Raw genomic sequence first — 25,169 nt, 5'->3', positions numbered from 1 at the left:
TTGTCATCTCGGATGAGGCCGATGACAGTGGTGTCGTCTGCAAACTTCAGGAGCTTGACAGAAGGGTCCTTGGCGATGCAGTCATTGGTGTAGAGGAAGAAGAGTATTGGGGAGAGCACACATCCCTGGGGGGCACCAGTGCTGATTGTACAGGTGCTGGAAGTGAGATTCCCGTCTCACAAGCTGCTGCCTGTCCGTCAGAAAGCTGGTAATCCAGCTGGTAATAATTTATTCTGGAATATAGCTGGGATGATGGTGTTGAAAGCCAAACTGAAGTCCACAAAAAGGATCCATGCATATGTCCCTGGTCTGTCCAAATGTTGCAGGATATGATGCAATCCTATGTTGACTGCATCATCCACAGACCTGTTTGCTCGATAAGCAAATTGAAGGGGGATCAAGAAAGGGTCCAGTGATGTTCTTCAAGTGGGCCAACACCAGTCTCTGACGTCAGGGCGACAGGTCTGTAGTCATTAAGTCCTGTGATTTTTGGTTTCTTTGGGACAGGAATAATGATTGAGCATTTGAAGCAGCATGGGACTTCACACTGCTCCAGTGATCTATTGAAGATCTGTGTGAAGATGGGGGCCAGCTGGTTAGCACAGGATCGAAGACACACTGGTGAGACACCATCTGGACCTGAAGCTTTCCTCGTCTTTTGTTTCCGAAAGATGCGGCTCGCATTATCTTCAAAGATCTTAAGTGCATTTTGAGTAGCAGGAGGGGGGAGGAGGGGGGTTGCAGGAGGTGTTGGTGTTTGTGTGAAGTGAAGGTCAGAGTGGGTGTGGGGTGTGAGATTGGGCCTTTCAAATCTACAGTAGAACACATTCAGGTCATCAGCCAGTTGTTGGTCCACCACAGGGTTGGGGGTAGGAGTCCTGTAATTTGTGAGTTGTTTCATGCCACTCCACACTGATGCAGGGTTGTTAGCTGAAAACTTTTCAGCTTCTCATAGTATCTTCTTTTAGCCACTCTGATTTTCTTGTTCAGTGTGATCCTGATATATATAATTATATCTGATAACCAATGCTGATATCTAGATGCTAGGCAACGTGATGTTGATAAATACATTTAATACAATTTTAAAAAAAAGCAAATGAGAAGTACACATTAAATCAATGAAAAATCCACATTAACCATTGACAGGAGAAGGATATAATTGAAGGCCAAGCTCCAAAAGGGGCAGGAGCTCCAAACCGCCAGCAAAGATATAGAGAGCCCCTAACCTAACCCTTTCCCTAAACCTGACCGTGTGTGGAAGTGTCACTCCCTGTTGGAGCTGACCCAACCCTCTTCTGGCATAACCCTGTCCTCTTTTGGAGTAACCGCACCTTTTTTTAAAGATTCTGCATCATTTGGAGATCTCCGAGCTGCAGCAATAACTACCTGACTGACAGGGCTATCAGTGGATTTCAAACTCAAAACTTCTTTCTAAAATACAAAGATTTTTTGAAGAATTTCTCAGCTCTGTAGGTCCATACAATGCAAGTGAATGGTGACCAAAACATTTAAGCTCCAAAAAGCACAAAGGCAGCATAAAAGTAATCCACAAGAATCCAGTGGTTTAATCCATGTCTTCTAATGCGATCAAATTGGTTTCGGGAGAGAACAGATTAAAATGTAACTAAATTTTCACTATATGACTTAAGCAGTCTCGATTACACTTCCTAGAGCAATCTAGCACGCTGCACATGCATCAAGCGCTAAGAAGTGTAATCAAGCTTAAAATCATGATCCTGCTTGCAATGGAAATATGTACAGTGAAAAAGGAGATACATTTTGGTCTGTTCTCACCCAAAACCACATAGATTGCTTATGAGGAGACTGATTAAACAACTCTTACCTTTATGCTGCTTTTCTTTTTTGCTTTTTGGAGCTTCAAAGTTTCACTCACCATTCACTTGCATTGTAGCGGAGATATCCTTCAGAACATTTTTGTGTTCAGCAGAAGAAAAAAAGTCATACACATCTGGAATGGTATGAGGGTGAGTAAAGGATGAGAGAATTTTCATTTTTGGGTGAACTTTCCCTTTCAGCTGTCATTTATCAAAGACAATCATTTTGACTGGTCCCTTATTCCGACTGTAAATTGTGTTTACAGAAACAATGAATGTCATTGTAGCAAGACATTCAGGAGGATTTAAAAGAAAACAGTTTAATTTTGAGTTGAAAAGTTGTCTAAATAGTCCTTTTAGTCGTGGTAAAACTTTTCCATGCAGATTAACTTTTAGTTATACTTTACCAACGTAGCTAATTCCTGTAGGTAGATTTTTCAATGTAAACAGCCCCTTTCTGGAATCTACAGGCTTTACCGGATTTACATGACAATGACGAGAGTTCAAAGATTACATTTAACTTTACACAGACATAGAAAGCGATTTAAATCACACCAGTATCATGAAAACACAAGGGGTCGACCAATATGGTTTTTTCTGGCCAGTACCTATAATGATTATTAGTAATCAAAGAAACCGATAACCAATATTTGGGGCTGATACACATTTGCAGTAAAAATTAAAATTTTAAATCAACAGTCAAAAAGTCTCTTAAAGACCCCCTCCAGTGAAAATCAAGTTTTTAACCTTGTTTACATGTCCATATGGTGTTTTTTTATATGCTAGAAGACATACCATGAGTGAAATCAGCAGTCAGTGCCATGGCTGAGCATTTTTGCCTTGGAACTGCAGTTTACCAAAGAATCTCAAAAACACGGATTCAGACAGCCAGGGTTTCATACGTCACAAACCTAAGGAACCAATCCTGTCAGCTTGCAGGGTGGGGCTTTCCATATCAATAGCATCTGCTATGGCGAAGCAAGGGGTATCAGGAGAAGCCATGTGTAGCTACGTATCGGTATTTTGCAAGACATGTTCTATTTTCTGATGTTCAAAGTTGTGAAAGGACAAATGGTGAGCCTTCATGTATTACCAAAGGATCTGAAAATCCGAGATAAATGGGCAGAGTTTATTAAAAATCTTAATGTCCCAGCAAAACTTCCAGAGAAAACTCGGGTTTGCAGTAATCATTTTCCAGAGAACGGCTTTGAAAATTTTACCCAAAAACAGATGTCTGAGCTGCAGGCGAGCGGTGCAGAGGTGAGTGGAGATGGAGGCGGGGCCTAATTTGCATACTCATAGATCTGCACATACTAAATGAGGCAAAGGTGTAGAGTTATATCTAAGATATTTTAAGGTATGAAGGGATTATTTTCATGGATAAAACCCTTTTAAATATGTAATATTGATTAACAGTTTTTAGGGGTTAAACTAGTGACTGGAGAGGGACTTTAAGAACTAGGCAAGAATGAGGACATTGTAAAGACAACCAAATGTAGTGGACTATGGGGATCTTCTACTGTTTATATATAGATAGGAAATATACTGTATGGGGGTTCAGGGGTAACCCCTGAGAGAAAATGCAAGTAAACGCCTTAATGAACCAATTTTATATCTTAAAATGCAAATCTACCAAAAACAAACAATGTACATCTAAACAGTGCAGTTTAAATATACTGTTTGCTATCATTAAGTATAAAGGGGCTGGCTATCAAATAATGGAAATGTTTTTCATAATAAGCAGAGAACTCGTGAACTCTAGGGAGGGTAGAGTCACATTGGGTAACCTCCTCGTGGTTGCGATTAGGGGTTCTTGGCAAGTTGTGCGTGGATTGCAAAGAGTAGCATGAGCCTCCACATTCTGGGACTCTCCGCGGTGTCAAGCACAGCGAGCTACGTGATAAGATGCATGGATTGACTGTCTCAGAAGGGGAGGCAACTGAGACTTGTCCTCCGCCACCCGGATTGAGGTGAGTAATTGCACCACCACGAGGACCTACTAAGTAGTGGGAATTGGGCATTCCAAATTGGGAGAAAAAGGGGATTAAAAAAAAAAAAAAAAAAAAAAAAAAAAAAAACTTTTCTTTCTTGCCATTCAGGCCAGAGATGGTTATTGCTGATTAATTTTCACAAAATGTAAACAAAAATCTGTTTATTATCAATAGGCTCGAAACATGTTGATTAATAATGCTAATTTCAGATGGGAATTTTTTGTATTTTTTTTTATCTAGTCTAAAGGCACTCTGGAACCACAATAAATTGGCCTGTCACAAACCTTGCTTAGCTGAACCGTTGGAGTAATTTCAGACACATGAAAATTGTTTCCGCTTCATTTTCGTTTTCTGCAGTGTATTATAGCAAAAGATGCTCACTGTATTTCTCCGTTACGGTCTACTGTCATTAAAATAATCGTGTCTGCAGCTCTACTATGCAGCGTTTCATGTCATGGGCCAGTGGAGAGAGGCAACTCGTGCGGAGCGCGAAAAGGCATTAATGAATCATGTTCGGTGCTAGAGAAAAATATTCAAGGATATATATATATTCTGGTCTGTGTGGGTGCCTCGTGCCGTGCTGCCCCCACCCCACCCCACAAGATGCCACCCTGGGCAACTGCCCATGTCGCCCATGCCTAAATCCACCACTGACTGATGGCATAGAGTATTGTGATGTTTATTGCAACTTCCATATCTGCATTCTTACCTTTGAAAAGTAAGACCTTTCCTCTCCCACCTCTCACCCATGAATACGGAGTATAGTGTTGATTGGCCATTTACTCATAACATATAACCAATCCGATAATACTGTGGGTGGGACATTGAGCCAGACTACAAGCTAGTGATGTGAAGTCTGATTCGTTTCCGTGAACAGGTTCTTTTGGACAGTTCGTTTCAATGAACTGGTTAAAAAAAAAATTCACCAGTTAATTTACGTCATCACGTAATGACGTCACTATATATAACGCTACTACGCCGCCGTCAAAGAATACATGTACAAACACAATCAATAAAGCCATATGTAAGGGCATATTTCTGATTATAACATTTTATTTAATTAAGTTATAATAAGGGTGTTTATTGTCATCAGTGTTTCATTCAGTGATCTTACAATACATCCTACATTAAAGTTTTGCACCTAGGGCGTGCTAAGTGACTCCAGCCAGGTCTCCTAAGCAACCAAATTGGCCCGGTTGCTAGGGAGGGTAAAGTCACATGGGGTAACCTCCTCGTGGTCGCTATAATGTGGTTTGTTCTCGGTGGGGCGCATGGTGAATTGAGCGCTGATGCCGCGGTGGATGGCGTGAAGCCTCCACACGCGCTATGTCTCCGTGGCAACGCGCTCAACAGCCACGTGATAAGATGCACGGGTTGACTGTCTCAGACGTGGAGGCAACTGGGATTCGTCCTCCGCCACCCGGACTGAAGCAAAATCACTATGCGACCACCAGGACTTAGAGCACATTGGGAATTGGGCATTCCAAATTGGGAGAAAAAGGGGAAAAATCCCAACAACAAAAAAAAGTTTTGCACCTAAAGCACCCAATACTGACACTGATATACAAACGTGGATGTTCTACACGTTTAAAGCATAAAAAGTGATTAAACTAGTCTTAATCAACTCACACTTTTTACAGAAACCATGATCCAGCTCATCACAACTTCAGATATAATCTACATGCACAATACTCAATAGCAAAATTTGTTCACATCTCTCGACTGAAACATTTCTCCCCCCTCATTCAAGTCCTCGGTTCACGCATGCTCATCAGCTGCTCACTGATGTCCGAAAGGCAATTCTTAGTTCAGTGTACTGGTGACTCGCAAACTGCTGTGATCGACTCAATGTACTGCTGATGCAAGAGCTGCTGTCCTCAGATCAGTGTACTGTTGACTCGAGAACTTCTGTGAACGACTCAATGTATTGTTGACTCGAGAGCTGTAGACTGGATCATCTTTATACGTTGATAAAACGGTAATACAATCAAGTCATAAACATACTTTCAGTATGTTTTATTTGTTACACCCTCTGATGTTCAGCAAAATACACCTGAAACATACATTTTGCCCCTTAATCACACACATGCTCAATGTCAGCAGCTCATCAGTTCTCAGTATGTCTGACACCTCCGAAAGAGGCGATTCTCAGTTCAGTGTACTGTTGACTCGAGAATTGTTATGAGCAACTCATAGTACTGTTGACTCGAGAGCTGTTGCGACCTGAGCATTCAGTCCAATTTGTGAACTAGTTGGAGCGGTTCATCGCAAAGAAGAGTTGGCAAAAGCAGATATCATCAGTTCTAGGATCATATTACTCCCGGCAATCGGCTCATTTCGATCCGGAGCGTCAGGCACATCCGAGAGACAGGTTAAGATAGAATAACTTGTGGATCAGTGTTGACTCGAGACGCAAACTGTTTCAAACGATTCAGTCCAATTTGGTGTACTAGTTCAACTTGTTCACTAAAAAGAACTGGTTCAAAAGAACGATTCGTTCACGAACTGGACATCACTACTACAAGCAGTGACCTTTCAGAGAGAGGGGGATTCAGAGCCAATGGAGCACATTTTAAAATTTATAGGCAATCAGATCAGACAAAATAATGATTCCAATAATTAGAAAAATTATGAATATCAGATCCGATTATCGGCCAGGACGATAACACATATAAAAGTTTAAGTCTTATTGCTATACCTTCAAAGCAAAGTGTTTTTTAGCATTTAACCCAGAACAATGCCACGCCCCTTAGATTTCCATTATAAGTGCTTAACTTTAACAATTATATTTGTTTTTTACAAACTAAGGGATGAGATTAAATTATTTTCAATGTAAAACGGACAGCATGATCCAGATGCTATCAACTGCTATCAGCTTAACTTGTATTGAACCGAGAACATTCCTTTAATTGGCCAGTTGGACACCATTGCTGACCGATTAATCAGACTGACAAATAAGGGAACGTTTTACAGAAATGGTTACCTGTTGGATGCAGAACTTGCGAATGGTGTAGTCCACCAGGACCATCATGTCCTCCACTGACACCCGGATATTTCCGTAAGTCCAGCAGCCCTGGTCTGGCCAGTACTGAGCACATTTACACTGCGGATATCAAGCACAGTTGGTCATACTCATCATCTATGAGCATACATCTTTATTAATGACCATCTTCCTCAAAACTGTACTCTTAATCAATTACGTGCCATAAGAGCTGGTGCAGTAAAATGAAAGATCAGTTTACCTCTCCTTAGTAACACTAGACTACATCTATAGATATCTCATGGCATTTACCTCTTTCCTCTCTTTCAGGTTGGTTACCATGACAATGGTGGCAGTGTTCTGCTCCCAGATCATCCTCCAGAAGTCATTAACCGTCTCCTCTTTTGGCCCTGCGATACAAAATTTCAGGTTTAGTTTAGTCTTTAGACCCTGTTTCCACCTGGTATTAAGATGTGTTTTTCGGGTGATTCCATCACATGTGCTCAGCTCTAAATACAGGTCTAAACGGGGTCTAAACCATTTTGTGATCAGATCACAAAAACCACATACGAATGTGGTCAAAAACGCATGTGACCAAATCGCATTTGTGGTGAAAACGCTAATACGTCCTGTATGCATCCTGGCAGCAGTGAAGCACCACCACTCACCTGTAAACCACAGCAATAAAACCAAAAGTTTAAAATATGCCATTTAAGAGTGGCTTTAAAAGGAAATAACAGTCAGATCGGAAAATAAAAAAAAGTGGATACATACACAATCACAACAGCTTCACGGATCTTCTTTAGTGTGCCTGATATCAACACAGATGACAAGCACGAACACCTGAAGCTCCTTTAATACAGGTAATCCACTTAAATAATAGATAATTCTGCTTGACATGTTGCATTTGTGCTTGGATTAAATTTCAACCGCATCTGGGAGAAACACTGCACCGTTATTTTTGCGCTTTGTCTTTTCTGACTTTGTTGTGATTTAACATCATGCAGTAACGCACTGACGTAGTGACTGGTGTATGTCGTCATGAAACAGAGACACTCCCCTCCATATCCAAACACAAGTGGTCACTTGTGAAAATCGGCATTTTGTTTATTTATATAAATCTATATAAAGTTAAAGTGTGTATTTTTTTTCTCCCTATTTTCCTTAAGCATATACAATTATAAGAATCCATCTGAAGGTTGGTTTCCCCCAAAAATGTCAACAATGTGACACAATCAAAACATTGCTCTGTTTTTTTTTTTTTCTTGAGCATTTCGACCAGCCTGACAATACTGGCTTAACCAATGGTGCAAGTTTGTAACTGAACTACCTTTTTATCCAGCCAATGGCAGACAAGGAGGGTGTTTGGGGTCAGTATATTTGCATTTTTGTTTAGTGATACTTGTAATACTGAAATGACACACTTCACCTTAAATATTTGGATACTTATGAGAGCAACTTATATATTATTTATTTTTTACCTTGTGCAGCAATGAATTTGTTCTTTTCTTGGTATCCCTGAAGACAAAGACAGAAATAGTAATCAGTGTGAAAGAGTTGGTCAAGTTGGATTCACTAGAATTAAGTTACAACTATTCATGAGTCATGTGACTCATATGTCTGAGTCTTATGGGTGTCTTACATTTATGTAGGAAGCATTGATGTAGTCTGAGTCAGGAACACCCTCCAAAGGGGTCAAATGTACCCTGGAATGATCATCTGAGACAGAATGAGGAAAAATACACAAAATAGGAAGGTAAATTAAAAAAAGGACATTAAGCTATGTAATTCACAAATAAACAAATGTTACATTTAGAAACTGTTATTTTCACATAAGAAACGCCTTTGTAGGCCTCTGAACTATAAGAAAAGCCTGTTTTATCCGCTGTGGTTTGGAGATAAGTTGTGGGAAAGCCTTACAGGGAAGGATGTTGACATATCTGTTCTTCTCCTTGTTCTCCTCTTTCGAGGCAGCATCACATGAGGCTTGAAGGGGACACACAGGCAATGCCTGCAGAGAATAGACAGAGTCAATCATTCAGTTCATATGGGCTGAGGGTATAACAGGGAGATATATATAGACTCAAATATGGCACAAAACATGTTCAACTGTTTTGAAAATTAACATCAGGTTTTTAGGTTACAATTTCTATGAATGTTAATGAGTTTATTTTAGGTTAGTCACCATCTCTCTATGGTCATAAAATAGTATACAGCTGAAGCTAGAAGTTACATACACCTTAGCCAAATATATTTAAACTCAGTTTTTCACAATTCCTGACATTTAATCATAGAAAACATTCCCTATCTTAGGTCAGTTAGGATCACTGCTTTACTTTAAGAATGTGAAATGTCAGAATAATAGTAGAGAGAATTATTTATTTCAGCTTTTATTTCTTTCATTACATTCCCAGTGGGTCAGAAGCTTACATACAGTTTGTTAGTATTTGGTAGCACTGCATTTAAATTGCTTAACTTGGGTCAAACGTTTTGGATAGCCTTCCACAAGCTTTTTACAATAAATTGCTGAAATTTTGGCCCATTCCTCCAGACAGAACTGGTGTAACTGTGTCAGGTTTGTAGGCCTCCTTGCTTGCACACGCTTTTTCAGTTCTGCCCACAAATTTTCTATGGGATTGATGTCAGGGCTTTGTGATGGCCACTCCAATACCTTGGCTGTGTTGTCCTTAAGCCATTTTGCCACAACTTTGGAGGTATGCTTGAGGTCATTGTCCATTTGGAAGTTCCATATGTGGAAGGAGGAGGGCGTAGCCGGGCCGTGATGGAGCTGATCAGCGGGAGAGCAATTAAGGGGCAGCCGGAGATGGCAGTTTGAGATAGAGACACACGCGGCCGCGTTGCATGTGTGTCTGTGTCCTTATGTTGAGTTTTTATTAAACTTTATGTTTACTGTTCAGCCGGATCCAGCCTCCTCCTTGCCCATCCTTTACCTGTTACAGAGACCAATCTTTAACTTCCTGGCTGATGTCTTGAGATGTTGCTTCAATATATCCACACAATTTTCCTTCATGATGCCATCTATTTTGTGAAGTGCACCAGTCCCTCCTGCAGCAAAGCACCCCCACAACATGATGCTGCCACCCCCATGCTTCATGGTTGGGATGGTGTTCTTTGGCTTGCAAGCCACACCCTTTTTCCTCCAAACATAGCAATGATCATTATGGCCAAACAGTTAAATTTTTGTTTCATTAGACAAGAGGATTTTGTAAGCACTTGCAAACTGTAGTCTGGCTTTTTTATGGCAGTTTTGGAGCAGTGGCTTCTTCCTTGCTGAGCAGCATTTCAGGTTATGTTGATATAGGACTCGTTTTACTGTGGATATAGATACTTGTCTACCTGTTTCCTCCAGCATCTTCACAAGGTCCTTTGCTGTTGTTCTGGGATTGATTTGCACTTTTCGCACCAAACTATGTTCATCTCTAGGAGACAGAAAGCGTCTCCTTCCCGAGCAGTATGATGGCTGCGTGGTCCCATGGTGTTTATACTTGCGTACTATTGTTTGTACAGATGAACGTGGTACCTTCAGGCATTTGTAAATTGCTGGAGATCCACAATTGATTTCTTTTGATTTTCCCATGATGTCAAGCAAAGAGACACTGAGTTTGAAGGTAGGCCTTAATATACATCAATAGGTACACCTCCTATCAGAAGCTAATTGGCTAACTGTCTAAAGGAATTTTCCAAGCTGCTTAAAAGGCACAGTTAACTTGGTGTATGTAAACTTCTGACCCACTGGAATTGTGATATAGTCAATTAAAAGTGAAACAATCTGTCTGTAAACAATTGTTGGAAAAAATGCTTGTGTCATGCACAAAGTATATGTTCTAAACGACTTGCAAAAACTATAGTTTGCTAATATTAATTCTGTGGAGTGGTAAAAAAATAAGTTCTAATGACTTCAACCTAAGTGTATGTAAACTTCTGACTTCAACTGTATGTATGCATAGTAATTTGTATGCATTTTTTTTTTAAATGGCAAAATGCTGCTTAAAATAATTTTAAATGGAGTTTAGCATGTCACACTACAGGACATGTCATCTACCATATATGAACACAAATCTATTATGAAGTTTACCACATTGATATGGCATGTGTGTAATGTGCTCTCTTTGGGAAATTTGGCATATATAAGAAGGGATATTTGAACATTTAATATGGTTAACTACAACTGTGACTCCAAAGATCATGTTAATTTACAATCAGGCCATTCATTTGTCAATTCCCAAATCATAGTGGTATGGTTGTGTGTATGTTTGTGCACCAACGTTAAATTCTTCCCGGAAGAGTTTATTGTCATCTGCCATTCGACGGTTCATTTCCTCCTCCAGTTTGTCAACAGGAAGGGGCGGGTACTTCCTGTTGGTACTAGGGGACCGAGCCAATAGTGGCACACTCTGAAGTTCTGCGAGATGGAGCAGAAAGGGAGGCATAAGGAATGGAAAAGTGGGCAGGAATATAAGTGGAGAAAATAATAATATACGTTAAAATAAAACAGGAACATTATCCCACAGTAAAACATCAGAGCATCAAAATGTATAATCCAAACCTAAAACAAAACAAAGGACAACCAGTTGGGGGCGACATGGTCAATTCAAGATTAAAAGGTCTAATACAATTTTCATGATTTTCAAATCACTTATAGGTGGCTAAAATCAAGTTTAAAGTGTGCTGACACAAGTAGTTCATTATACTTTTATAATGACTTATAAATCCATTTCCTCTATAAATACGAGAGTGAGTAAATGATTAAACAATTTTCATTTTTGGATTAAATATTCCTTTAAAGTAATTTCAATCAACGTGAACGTGCCATTCAGACTGGTTTTGTGAGCCACAGATGAACTGACTGAAAATATCCAATTCAAAAGAATGATATGTTCCAAAACCAGATATCGCTACTTCCCTCACAAACACAGAAGACACTGATTAAACCACTGGAGTCATATGGATATCTTTTATGCTGTCTTTGTGCTTTTTGGAGTTTGGTACCCATGCACTTGCATTCTAAGGACCTACAGAGCTGACACTCTTCTAAAAATCTTTGTTTGTGTTCCTCAGAAGAAAGAAAGTAATACACATCTGGGATGGCATTAGGATGAGTAAATGATGAGGATGACACATTTTTGGGTGAACTATCTCTTCAAATTGTTGTCTGTTCATCACACAAAGCTATCGTGTAACTTCAGAAAACATGTAATATAGTGCACAAATCATATGGACCACTTATGATATTTTGTTTCCTTTTATAAGCTTAAAAAAGCTCTAATCCCCATTCATTGCAATTCCATGGAAAAGAGTGACCAGTACATTATTCAGTATTTCTTCTTTCAGGTTCAACAAAAGTCAGTCAGTCATATGGGTTTGGAATGAATGTAAATTAGTAAGTGATGACAGAATTTACATATTTCGGTGAACTATTATTTTAAGGGCAAATTATTCACAAGAAAATACAGTACACAAACATCCCCTTAATCATACCTGTGTCGTCAGCTCTGCCATTGGTCAGGCGGAAGGAATTGGAGTGGCTCCCTGCCTGCTTGTACTTCTTAAACCTGCCACAACCGCGTGGAACAAAAATCCAATCATTGCCATGGTAACTGGACAATTCAGCCCTCAGGCCCCCCGCTGTCATTGTGGGTTTCCTGATGAATGGAGCTTTCTGCATAGGCTTGAACACTTTTTCTGTATCTGTTCTCTTATGATTGTTTGTGTGCTAGTGTCCTTTTATGTTCAAACTGCTAGTAACCAATAACTTTGTCTCTAAGCTCTTTGTGTGCTGGAATTTATTGACATGCAAGACTAAGGAAATTCATTTATTAAATGAAGAGGTTAAAGTTTGTGCATACTGGTACTGACCTGAGCATGTACAGAACAATGATGATGAAGACGATCACCAGGAGAGAGGACAGGGCAACCATCACGGCCATGATCGCAGTGTCATCTTGGTGTAGAGGACAACATTAGTTGTTGAAAAATATAGAATTCTTTTAAAGTAGAACTGCATATAACTTAGCTAAAAGGGTGAAAGGTGTATCAGATCCCTCAAGATTGTTTGGTGTGTTTTGTAAATTCATCCATAGGCACAATTTTTATTTGCCCAAAAAAAAAAAAAAAAAAAAAAAAAACTAATTTCAAGCATTTATGCATAAGCTTTTATATCAAAATGTCTTTCAGATCATAAGAAACATAGATTCAGAGAAGTGTGTCCATATTTTTGTCTGGTAGAGTATAAAAAAAATTATGCAATTGATGGTAACCAGAAAATAGAAAAACAGATTTATTCTGCATGACTACACAGTGAAGAGTAAAAATAGGCAGCCAAAACTTACCTTGTCCATCATTGTCTTCATAACATTAGGAAAACAGAAAAGAAAAGAAAAGAAAAAAAAAAACAACAGTAATATGTTAGAGATATACCACCAAGTGCAAATAGGGATTTTGGGATGATACTGATTTTAACAAAAAACTATTGGCCAATACCAATGTGAACTTTTGCCACTTACTTGCCTTATTTTGTCATCAGATCACTGTTTTGATTTGTAATTATGCTTTAAAAATTTACAAAGAGGAACAAAAGCTATTTTATTGTTATAACAATAAATAATTTCCATTGAACATGGATTAGATCTGTTGACAAATGACAGGCCAACATTTTAAGAAAGCCACAATGAAAGATAAATACAAGATACAAAAAAAAAGAAAAAAAAAAGATAAAATTATATATATAAAAAAAGAATTGACAAAATATAACAGTGTCTGATGTGGGAAAAATAAGTTTGCACTTCTAAAACAAGTTTAAACTTTTGTTTTTGCAGTTCTCAACAACAGAACTCACATTTTACATATTTTGATAGAACATAAATTCATATTATGCATATAGTTGACATGCTTTTGTCGGATTTAATTTATTTAATCTATAACACACACACACACACACACACAAAAGTAATACTTTACAATAGGGTTGTATTTGTAAAAATGAGTTACTGCATTAGGTATCATGAACTAAAACATTTGTTTTTATTAATTTATGAAAATACAATTGTACATTGTTAATTCACAATGCATTAACTAATATTAACATATATCTAAAACTCTGTATTTTAAAAATGGATTAATATATATTGAAATTAACATTAAGCAAGACAAATAAGTGCTGTTAAAGTATTTTTCATTGTTAGTTCATGTTAGCTAATGTAGTTAACTAATGTTAACATATACAACCTTATTGTAAAGTGCAACCAAAATTATTATAAACTTTATACAAAGCAATACATTTACGTAATCAATAAAAAAAATTCACCAATATATCAATGAGTTTCAATTTGGTCAGTAACAGGCTTATAATTATTGGTGGTCGATACATAAATGCTTTCCTTATATGTAGTTCTTACAAAGAGCCGGACAGCACAATAAAAGCTAGGATAAAAGAAGGGATCAACTGGCTTGGAAATGTACAAAAATTCTAATAGTACCTGGAGGTTTGCTGACGTCAGCTGTGGTGGCATGTGTAGTGTCAAATGGTATGTCCGACTCGGGTTCTGAATATGCCTCAGTGGAATAGAGATTGGTTGGAGTCGGGGTATCGAATGTAGTCAAAACTGTAGTCTCCCAATCCCCGGTTTTGTCAGTGCTGAGAGACGGGGACACAGCAGATGGGGTTAAAGGGGCAGGAGGCAGATTGGTCGGGATGTGCACAGTTGGAGGGGGAACGACAGGCGGGGCTGTGGGAACCTCTGGGGTCACTGCACCCTCAGTGTCATTGATGCTTGTTGTTGCAACAAGTTCAGGGGATGGTGTCACAGCTGGGATGGTTGATGGGGGCTTCTGGGTGACTACGACGGTGAGTGACATGGGAGCAGGGTCTGTAGGTTTGGTGGTCACGGCTGCACCTGAGAGAGAGATTGTAATGCTTTAGATTAGGTTTGTGTCCAAAGCCGAATACCTTATTTGGAAAGGCACGAATAATGACTTCAAAACAAATAACGGATTCATCCACATAATATAGAAAATATTCATATGACTGATTATCCAAGAGGCATAAGGATAAAGTGACATTTTAAATAAACATACAAAATTACAAAGAGTTTATGAATCTGTGCAGCCAATTTTTTTAAAGTGTAAACCTTATGAAAAGCACGTACGTTGTGATTTCAGATCGGATGGGCGCGGTCTCGACTCCCTTTGCGGTCTCTGTTAATAGTGCGCGTCTGGAGCTTATCAAGTGTAACATTAAGATACGACATATACATTTTCCACTTCTTGAAATGTCTATGTTAATGTATCACAAGATTCACTAGTGATTCCCATGTATTCATTTATAGCCTAAACCTGAACGCAATGTTAAATGTCGGAGCCCATCTATTCATCTCAAAGTTGACCACATTTATGTCCACATCAGTGATTAAAGAAATTATCTGGTTAAGACTTTATTCCGGAAAAAAAAAAAAAAAAAAAAGTACAAATGCTCCATAAAGGTTTAAATGCTCCCTAGAGTATTCATCTATTCGGAATATTCCTCCTTATGTAAAATGAAGAAACTGAAACATTCTCCGTCTTTTCTTCTTCTTCAAACTGTGGTACCTCTGATAAGGTGCTATACAAATGTAACATTATTATAATTATTATTAACTCAAAGGTGTCTTATCGTAAAAAAATGTTTCACCTGTTTGTAGGCTATATTGATTTTATTTGCATTTCTTTTAATGTTTGAATTTGTATTTATTATTCACTGTTGCTACCTTCTTTCTTCATCAGAACAGGATTTAAGATTTTTTAGGAAAGTATCCCAGGATTTTAGCTTCATCCAATGCAAGTGAATGGGCACCAATTTTTGACGGTCCAAAAAAGCACACTTAGTCAGCAAAGTAATCCACATGACTTCCGCCGATCAAGTAATGTCTTCTGAAGTGAATCGATACGTCTGTGTGAAAAACGAATCACTAATTAAAACTTTATTAACTTTAAAAAAAAAAATAACTTCCTGTAAATACTGAATGCCTCAAGTCGCTGTCATGTGATGTCATCACGTTGGCGCATTCATGCAAAAATTCAGAAGTTCCGATGTGTTTACCACAGAGGAATGTACTTCCAACGAGAGTTAGGTCAATTCAAACAGCTACAGAGAGCTGGCGGAAGCGCCAATTTAAAGTTAAAAACGTTTTAATTAGCAATTTGTTTTTCACACAAACGTATCGATTAACTTCAAAAGACATTACTTAATTGGCGGAAGTCGGGTGGATTACTTTGATGCTGCCTAAATATGCTTTTTGGACCATCAAAAATTGGTGTCCATTCACTTGCATTGGATGAAGCTAAAAACCTGGGATACTTTCCTAAATATCTTAAATCCTTTTCTGATGAAGAAAGAAGGTCATACATTATCAGCAAATTTTCATTTTTGGGTGAACTATTCCTTTAAGTTTTTTGGTGGCACTTAAAGAATTAGACTTCTTGTACATTGTAGAACAAGTATACTTGCCGTCAAGTGCCTATATCAGTGGTATTCTGTGTTAAATACAACTTAAGCTCTATCAACAGCATCTGTGGCTGCCCAATATGGCATTCAAAATTAAATGTTTGAGTTTTTTTTTTTTTTTTTTTTTAAAAGGCGATTTTTTTTTCATTTGCTTTCATGATACTTCGGCAGTGGTGTAAAGAAGTACAAATACTTCGCTACTGTACTAAAGTAGCTTTTGTCAGAATTTGTACTTTGAGTATTTAAATTTGTTGCAACTTTTACTTAGTTAAATTTTTTAGCCAAATGAAAAGATTTTACTCTGATACAGAGCCCCTTGTTACCCGGATTAAAAAAAGTTTTTCATTATTTGCAAAAAGAGAGCAGCTAATAAACAGAGCACAGTGAGTTTGACTGACAGCAGCCAGCGTGAGCACACAGACGCTCCGCCCATGCGCTCATCATGGAGTCTGTGTCAGACCAGCGAGGGACGCTTTTATGAAGGACTTTAGAGAATGTCTAAACTTAAGCCTAAACGTGCTTCCAAACGCACAGATGAGATGCAGTTTACCCTAGCTGTGTACAAACCTTACGGTCTAAATGTATTCACTGCTGTATACAATCCACAGAGTACGAGGAACACAGAAACAATGGAGCACTCTTCTAAGATGCTGTGGAGTAATAACAGTAGGTGCTGCTTTCAAACTCTCACATGATGTGTGCTTATGTCTGCGTCTGCTATAAAGAGCGCTCATGACAAGTTGCACCCGTCCATGATTTCCCGGGATCATCCCGGTTTTTGGCAATCTGTCCTGAAAAATTTTAATTCCATTCCCAAAATGTCCCAGAATTGTAACATTTTCCTGACGCATTTACCCATATGAACACTTGTTGTTTATGTGCGCAGTATTCAAGAAGACCGATCAAACGTGCTCTGCTAAACCGCTCTCATATGAATCTTTAGAAAGTCTTTTTAGTGAGTCGGTTCGTTTGGACGATTCATGTGTATGAAGCTCACCAAAACCGGTCTCTTCCTCTCATATGAAGCATTGGGAAGTTCGATTCATTTTAGTGAATCGGTTTGTTCGGAGGATTCAAAATTACTCGGGGACAAAATAAGTAAATATGTTAAATAGGCATGTAAACGATACACAAATTTCACAATACAATAAAAAAAATAAAAACAGCGCCCACATATTTTACTTCGCTTATTTTTCACTTAACTTATTCAAGGATTCAACATAAATGTCTTTTAAATCATAAATGACAACAGTGTCTGACATATGCAACAAAAAGCAGAGCTCTATAATAAAGTAATTTTAACAATAGCACTGCATGTATTATGTTTGACTGTAATGAGAAAACTAATATGAACTCACAATTTTCATGTTTTTCTTGAGAAAAATTTGTTTGTCTAAACTCAAGTAATTTATATTCGTATATCACTTTTCACAATACACATAGTTTCAAAGCAGCTTTATAGAAAATCATGCCTTGTTGTCTGAAAGCCCCCAGTGATCAAACTATAGTGACTGTTGCAAAGAAAAAAACTTTTCAATGTTCAATTATTTAGTGGTAAAAAAAAAAAAAAAAAACTTGAGGAACCTGACCTCTGGTTTTACGATTTATGTACATAATCCAATATTATTTAGTGGCTTGAGCAAAAACCGATAGGCACATGTAATTTTTTTTGGCCTCTTCCCCCGTTTCATGTTGCATGTAAACTTTACCGCCGTTATTACTGGCTTTTAATATGTGCGCAAGTTTTGTGGTCATTCCCGTTTACATTTCAATGTCAAAACCAGAGAATAATACATCTCATGTAATAGCGGGTTTCTTGTGTTTTTGAATAATCTTGTTTTTGTTACTTACGAGCGTCTTGATCAGTGTCATGCTCCGTGTTGTCTGGGAGAGGCTGGATGTTAAATGCAACTTTGCTGCTGCTGCGTTTCTGCATCGCAAATCTACAGATTTGCGTGGTGATATCGCGCAAATAAAAGGACATTGTAACTGGTAATGTCTCTGCTTAAGGGAAAGGAGGAAGCGGGAGACGGTGAGATCCAACTCAAAAAGGTAATTTAATTTAACAAACACAGAAAACTCACTTTTCAGCAGAATCAAAACAACACAGTCTCTGGGTGTGTGTGTGTATGTGTGTGTGTGTGTGTGCGTGTGCGCAGCTCTCTCTCCCCTCACTGGTATCTGACACGCTCTTAAATCCCGTCTCCACTCTCACTGCAATGACAAACAGCTGTTAGAGACAATCATTGCCAGGTGATGATCCTTGCTGTTCTCATCTCCTGATCTCGCTCTCCATTCACAAGCCGGCGCTCAACCACACCCCCACCACCACATACCCCCATTTCTGGAGAGAAAGTCTGCAACAGCCATCTGCACCCACGGTCTGTGGACCACCTCGAACTTAAAAGGCTGAAAAGCAAGACCCTGCCTTGATCATTGAGGATTTCATTCGGAATCCCCACTTGGGAGATAATTCTGAAGAGTGCCTCTGCAACACTGCGTGCTGAGATGTTGCGCAAAGGCACTGCTTCCGGATATAGCATTGTGTAGTCCACCAGAACCGACAAAAAGCAATGCCCGCGTGCCGTCCACTCTAATGGCCCAACAAGGTCCATACCAATTTATTTGAAGGGGACCTTGATTAAAGGAAGTGGGCACAAAGGCACTCTTGGGATGGCCGGCGGATTCACCAACTGACATTCAGAGCATGCCGCACACCATCTGCAAACATCCCCATGAATGCCCTGCCAATTGAAATGGGTCATTAGATGGTTCAGTGTCTTTTCCTGCCCTAGGGTTGTATCTTCCTTTGTCTAAGCATCCTGCGTCACTCGATACAACCAGTCATTTATAACAGAAAAGTATGGATAGATGTGTGCAATGTCTGGCTGAAGACAGTGACCATCAATTACTCTCACTTGTGTCTTGTCTCGTGTCTGCTCCAGAGGGAAATCCCCGGTGAGAAACCCTCTAAGGGCTGGGGAAGCCGAGACTTCCCTTACATCATCCTGATGCAGAGCTGACAAAGATGGCCCCAGCTTCGCCTCCCCAGCCCCAGCTTCGCCTCCCCAGCCAGCGCATCACAAATCCCACACAGAGACACTCTGTTACAGGGCCCATCCGCACAATTTTCCTTAATAAAGTGGAAAACGCTGGCCATTTCATGCCCAAAATTAGCGGATGGGTGAGGTGCGAATAACCACAGCCTCGACACTATGCTTTTGTCCCCGAACTTGAATCATCACAGTCACTACAGGATAATCGTAGATATCCCCATGCACACACCTTACCTTCACCTTGTGACTAGCACTCAAAGCCTCATTCTGAACCAGGCATTGATGGATAGAGATTTGGCTGCAACTCGAATCCACCATGGCCTGGTGTTTACCCCCCTTACTACTCACGGGTATATGGTACGTCCCAGCTCGATCGGGGGTGGCCTGCAGCACGTCTGGGACCCGAACCAATGTCCCCACCTCCATCATGGGGCATTGGTGCCAGAAAAGCCCGGGCTCCCCACAGCTCCAACAGACCAGCCCACGCTCCACGCCCGCGATAGCGGGTCCACCACCCTGGGAGTAAGAGCGGAGAGGGGCAGGGGAAATCGGTGGGTAGTGCAATCCCAGAGCCGAGGAGCTGCTTTCGGGAAGGAGGAACAGGACGGAAAGCAGGGGGAGGAAGGGAAGACGAGAGAGAGTGAGCGAGGAGGAGAGAGTGAGAGAGAGAGAAGGATCTCGGGGCTTGCTGGGTCCCGAATACGCCACCATGTGGTTCTCTGCCAGCTGTATGGCCATTTGAAGCGATGCCGGGTGGTGGCACAGGACCCACTCCACCATCTCTTTTGGGAGTCAAGCGATAAACTGCTCCAGTACAACCAGATCGATGACAGCTCCGATGTCGCGTTGCTCAGCCAGCAACCACCTCCGGCAGGCATCATGGAGCTGTTGGGTGAAGGCAAATGGGCAGCAGTGCTCGCCAATGGTCATCGAGCGAAAGCGTTGGCACTGCTGTTCGGGTGTCCGGCTGACCCGTTACAGGATGACTTTCCTTAAGTCGGCGTACACCAAAAGGTTCTCCACAGGTAACTGCTGCGCTGCGAGTTGGGTATCCCCAGACAACAGTGGAATTAACCGGACCACCCACTGGGAGCTCGGCCATACGCATGCCCCTGCCGTCTGCTCAAAGAGCTCCAGGAAGGCCACCGGATCGTCTTAGGGGCCCATCTTAACTAGGGAACCTGGGGTGGGGCGGTTGCAGCACCCACCTGGTGCAGCAAACTCCAGAGCTTCTGCCAGCCCTCCGCTTGGGCCTGGAGGAGTGCAATGAACAGCTGCTCCTTTTTGGTGCGCAGCTCGAGGAGGGCCTGATGTTGTGTCTGGTGGATGCTGGCAAGGGTCTTGACAACGTCCTCCAGAGGCGAGCGATCCATGGCGACATTCTTCCTCCCTTAATTCCCTGGTTTTGGCACCAGTGTAACGGGTAATGTCTCTGCTTAAGGGAAAGGAGGAAGCGGGAGATGGTGAGATCCAACTCAAAAAGGTAATTTATTTAAACAAACACAGAAAACTCGCTTTTCAGTGGAATCAAAACAACACAGTCTCTGGGTGTGCGTGTGCGTGTGTGTGTGTGTGTGTGTGTGTGTGTGTGTGTGTGTGTGTGCAGCTCTCTCTCCCCTCACTGGCATCCGGCTCACTCTTAAAGCCCATCTCCACTCTCACTGCAGTGACAAACTGCTGTTAGAGACAATCATTGCCAGGTGATGATCCTTACTGTTCTCCTCTCCTGATCTCGCTTTCCATACACAAGCCAGCATTCAACCACTCTCCCACCACCACAGACATGTTTGATGTACTCTAGCGCCGGGACACGACACCGTTGTTTGGCAAATTCGACAAGCTGTAACACTACTTGCCATTTGCCATCGATCTTCTCACCTACAGTTGAAGTCAGAAGTTTACATACACCTTAGCCAAATACATTTAAACTCAGTTTTTCACAATTCCTGACATTTAAATCGCAGAAAACATTCCCTTTCTTAGGTCAGTTAGGATTACTACTTTATTTTGAGAATGTGAAATGTCAGAATAATAGTAGAGAGAATTATTTATTTCATCTTTTCTTTCATCACATTCTCAGTGGGTCAGATGTTTACATAATTTTTTTTTTGTATTTGGCAGCATTGCCTTCAAATTGCTTAACTTGGGTCAAACATTTTGGGTAGCCTTCCAAAAGCTTCTCACAATAAGTTGCGGGAATTTTGGCCCATTCCTCCAGACAGAACTGGTGTAAATGAGTCAGGTTTGTAGGCCTGCTTGCTCGCACATGCTTTTTCAGTTCTGCCCACAAATGTTCTATCGAATTGAGGTCAGGGCTTTGTGATGGCCACTCCAATACCTTAACTTTATTGTTCTTAAGCCATTTTGCCACAACTTTGGAGGTATGCTTGGGGTCATTGTCCATTTGAAAGACCCATTTGCGACCAAGCTTTAACTTCCTGGCTGATGTCTTGAGATGTTGCTTCAATATATCCAAATGATTTTCCTTCCTCATGATACCATCTATTTTGTAAAGTGCACCAGTCCCTCATGCAGCAAAGCACCCCCACAACATAATGCTGCCACCCCCATGCTTTACGGTTGGGATGGTGTTCTTTGGCTTGCATGCCTCACCCTTTTACCTCCAAATATAACAATGGTCATTATGGCCAAACAGTTAAAATTTGTGTTTCATCAGACTAGAGGACATTTCTCCAAAAAGTAAGATCTTTGTCCTCATGTGCACTTGCAAACTGTAGTCTGGCTTTTTTATGGTGGTTTGAGTCTTGCTGAGCAGCCTTTCATGTTATGTCGATATAGGACTCGTTTTACTGTGGATATAGATACTTGTCTACCTGTTTCCTCCAGCATCTTAACAAGATCCTTTGCTGTTGTTCTGGGATTGATTTGCACTTTTCACACCAAACAATTCTTTTTCACATCAAAAGAATGTGTCTCCTTCCTGAATGGTATGATGGCTGCGTGGTCCCATGGTGTTTATACTTACTATTGTTTGTACAGATGAACGTGGTACCTTCAGGTGTTTGGAAATTGCTCCCAAGGATGAACCAAGCTGAGGTCTTGGCTGATTTCTTTTGATTTTCCCATGATGTCAAGCAAAGAGGCACTGAGTTTGAAGGTAGGCCTTAAAATACATCCACAGGAACACCTCCAATTGACTCCAATTAGAATCAGAAGCTAATTGGCTAATTGCCTAAAGGCTTGAAATCATTTTCTGGAATTTTCCAAGCTGCTTAAAAGGCACAGTTAACTTAGTGTATGTAAACTTCTGACCCACTGGAATTGTGATATAGTCAATTAAAAGTGAAACAATCTGTCTGTAAACAATTGTTGGAAAAATTACTCGTGTCATGCACAAAGCAGATGTCCTAAATGACTTGCCAAAACTATAGTTTGCTAATATTAAATCTGTGAAGTGGTTAAAAAGTTAGTTACCTAAGTGTATGTAAACTTCTGGCTTCAACTAATATATATATATATATCCAGAGTATTCACAGCGCTTCACTTTTTCCACATTTTATTATGTTACAGCCTTATTCCAAAATGGATTAAATTCATTATTTTCCTCAAAATTCTACAAACAATACCCCATAATGACAACGTGAAAGAAGTTTGTTTGAAATCTTTGCAAATTTATATAAAAAAAAAAGAAAAAATGAAAAAAAAAAAAGAAAACACCACATGTACATAAGTATTCACAGCCTTTGCCATGACACTCAAAATTGAGCTCAGGTGCATCCTGTTTCCACTGATCATCCTTGAGATGTTTCTACAACTTGATTGGAGCCCACCTGTGGTAAATTCAGTTGATTGGACATGATTGGAAAGGCACACACCTGTCTATATAAGGTCCCACAGTTAACAGTGTATGTCAGAGCACAAACCAAGCCATGAAGTCCAAGGAATTGTCTGTAGACCGCCAAGACAGGATTGTATCGAGGCACAGATCTGGGGAAGGGTACAGAACAATTTCTGCAACATTGAAGGTCCCAATAAGCACAGTAGCCTCCATCATCCGTAAATGGAAGAAGTTTGGAACCACCAGGACTCTTCCTAGAGCTGGCCGCCTGGCCAAACTGAGTGATCGGGGGAGAAGGGCCTTAGTCAGGGAGGTGACCAACAACCCGATGGTCACTCTGACAGAGCTCCAGCATTTCTCTGTGGAGAGAGGAGAACCTTCCAGAAGAACAACCATCTCCGCAGCACTCCACCAATCAGGCCTGTATGGTAGAGTAGCCAGACTGAAGCCACACCTCAGTAAAAGGCACATGACAGCCCGCCTGGAGTTTGCCAAAAGGCACCTGAAGGACTCTCAGACCATGAGAAACAAAGATTGAACTCTTTGGCCTGAATGGCAAGTGTCATGCCTGGAGGAAACCAGGTACCACTCATCACCTGGCCAATACCATCCCTACAGTGAAGCATGGTGGTGGCAGCATCATGCTGTGGGGATATTTTTCAGCGGCAGGAACTGGGAGACTAGTCAGGATCGAGGGAAAGATGAATGCAGCAATGTACAGAGACATCCTTGATGAAAACCTGCTCCAGAGCGCTCTGGACCTCAGACTGGGGCAAAGGTTCATCTTCCAACAGGACAACGACCCTAAGCACACAGCCAAGATAACAAAGGAGTGGCTACGGGACAACTCTGTGAATGTTTTTGAGTGGCCCAGCCAGAGCCCAGACTTGAACCCAATTGAACATCTCTGGAGAGATCTGAAAATGGCTGTGCACCGACGCTCCCCATCCAACCTGATGGAGCTTGAGAGGTCCTGCAAAGAAGAATGGGAGAAACTGCCCAAAAATAGGTGTGCCAAGCTTGTAGCATCATACTCAAAAAGACTTGAGGCTGTAATTGGTGCCAAAGGTGCTTCAACAAAGTACTGAGCAAAGGCTGTGAATACTTATGTATATGTGATTTTTTTCTTTTTTCTTTTTAATAAATTTGCAAAGATTTCAAACAAACTTCTTTCACGTTGTCATTATGGGGTATTGTTTGTAGAATTTTGAGTAAAATAATGAATTTAATCCATTCTGGATTAAGGCTGTAACATAACAAAATGTGGAAAAAGCGAAGCGCTGTGAATACTTTCCGGATGCACTGTATGTATGTATGTATATATATATATATATATATATATATATATATATGCGGAGTCTCTGCAGTGACATGCACAATGAGCCACGTGATAAAATGCGCAGATTGACAGTCTCAGAAGCGGAGGCAACTGAGACTTGACCTCCACCACCCGGATTGTGGTGAGTAACCGCGCCACCTCAAGGACCTACTAAGTATTGGGAATTGGGCATTCCAAATTGGCAGAAAAGGGGATAAAAAAACAAATTTTTTAAAAGATGAACGGATTTGAACTTTTAAAACGTACAAATTTTTAAAACCAGGTATGTTTTACTTTTACTTACCGTAAGTAATATTTTAATGGATGACTTTTACTTAATACATTTGTGTGGTATCTGTACTCTAACTTAAGAGTACTCAAGTACATGGGTACTCGTGCTCACCCCTAATAATTACTTGGTTGTTTAATGAAGGAGAAGAGAAAGGAGATTATATTAACCAAACTTTTTGTGTGACAAAAGTTTAATCTGAGTGTAATACCTGAAGGGTCAGTGAGTCCCTGGGCCGTGCTGAGGGCCACAAAGGCCACCTGCAGCAGGAGCAGAGGATAGACACCCATACTGCCCTGAAACAACACACAAACACACAGACACAGGCAATACATTACATGTTACAGAAAAATAAATTAGCAACATTCCACTTATTCTCAATCAATAGATTTGCACCAACAT

The 25,169-nt window shown here is 40.4% G+C and overlaps 1 protein-coding gene across 2 annotated transcripts in view; it reads right to left on the bottom strand.

Annotated features, from left to right (window-relative positions):
• The window catches only part of ptpra (protein tyrosine phosphatase receptor type A), a 66,410-nt gene that overhangs the window by 17,965 nt on the left and 23,276 nt on the right, over window positions 1-25,169 (bottom strand). For both annotated transcript variants that reach the window (XM_051677216.1, XM_051677217.1), the window contains exons 3-13: window positions 24,979-25,063; window positions 14,303-14,719; window positions 13,157-13,171; window positions 12,684-12,768; window positions 12,306-12,379; window positions 11,093-11,229; window positions 8,727-8,817; window positions 8,449-8,525; window positions 8,288-8,324; window positions 7,119-7,216; window positions 6,810-6,929 (exon numbers count right to left, since the gene is read on the bottom strand). In XM_051677216.1, the coding sequence (XP_051533176.1) occupies window positions 6,810-6,929; window positions 7,119-7,216; window positions 8,288-8,324; window positions 8,449-8,525; window positions 8,727-8,817; window positions 11,093-11,229; window positions 12,306-12,379; window positions 12,684-12,768; window positions 13,157-13,171; window positions 14,303-14,719; window positions 24,979-25,063 (1,236 nt within the window). The remainder of the gene's footprint in view (window positions 1-6,809; window positions 6,930-7,118; window positions 7,217-8,287; window positions 8,325-8,448; window positions 8,526-8,726; window positions 8,818-11,092; window positions 11,230-12,305; window positions 12,380-12,683; window positions 12,769-13,156; window positions 13,172-14,302; window positions 14,720-24,978; window positions 25,064-25,169) is intronic.

Source organism: Myxocyprinus asiaticus, chromosome 38, assembly GCF_019703515.2.
Source record: "Myxocyprinus asiaticus isolate MX2 ecotype Aquarium Trade chromosome 38, UBuf_Myxa_2, whole genome shotgun sequence".
In the NCBI taxonomy this organism is placed as follows: Eukaryota; Metazoa; Chordata; class Actinopteri; order Cypriniformes; family Catostomidae; genus Myxocyprinus; species Myxocyprinus asiaticus.
The sequence above is the reverse complement of the archived record's forward strand: the minus strand, read 5'-3'. Positions and strand labels throughout refer to the sequence as shown.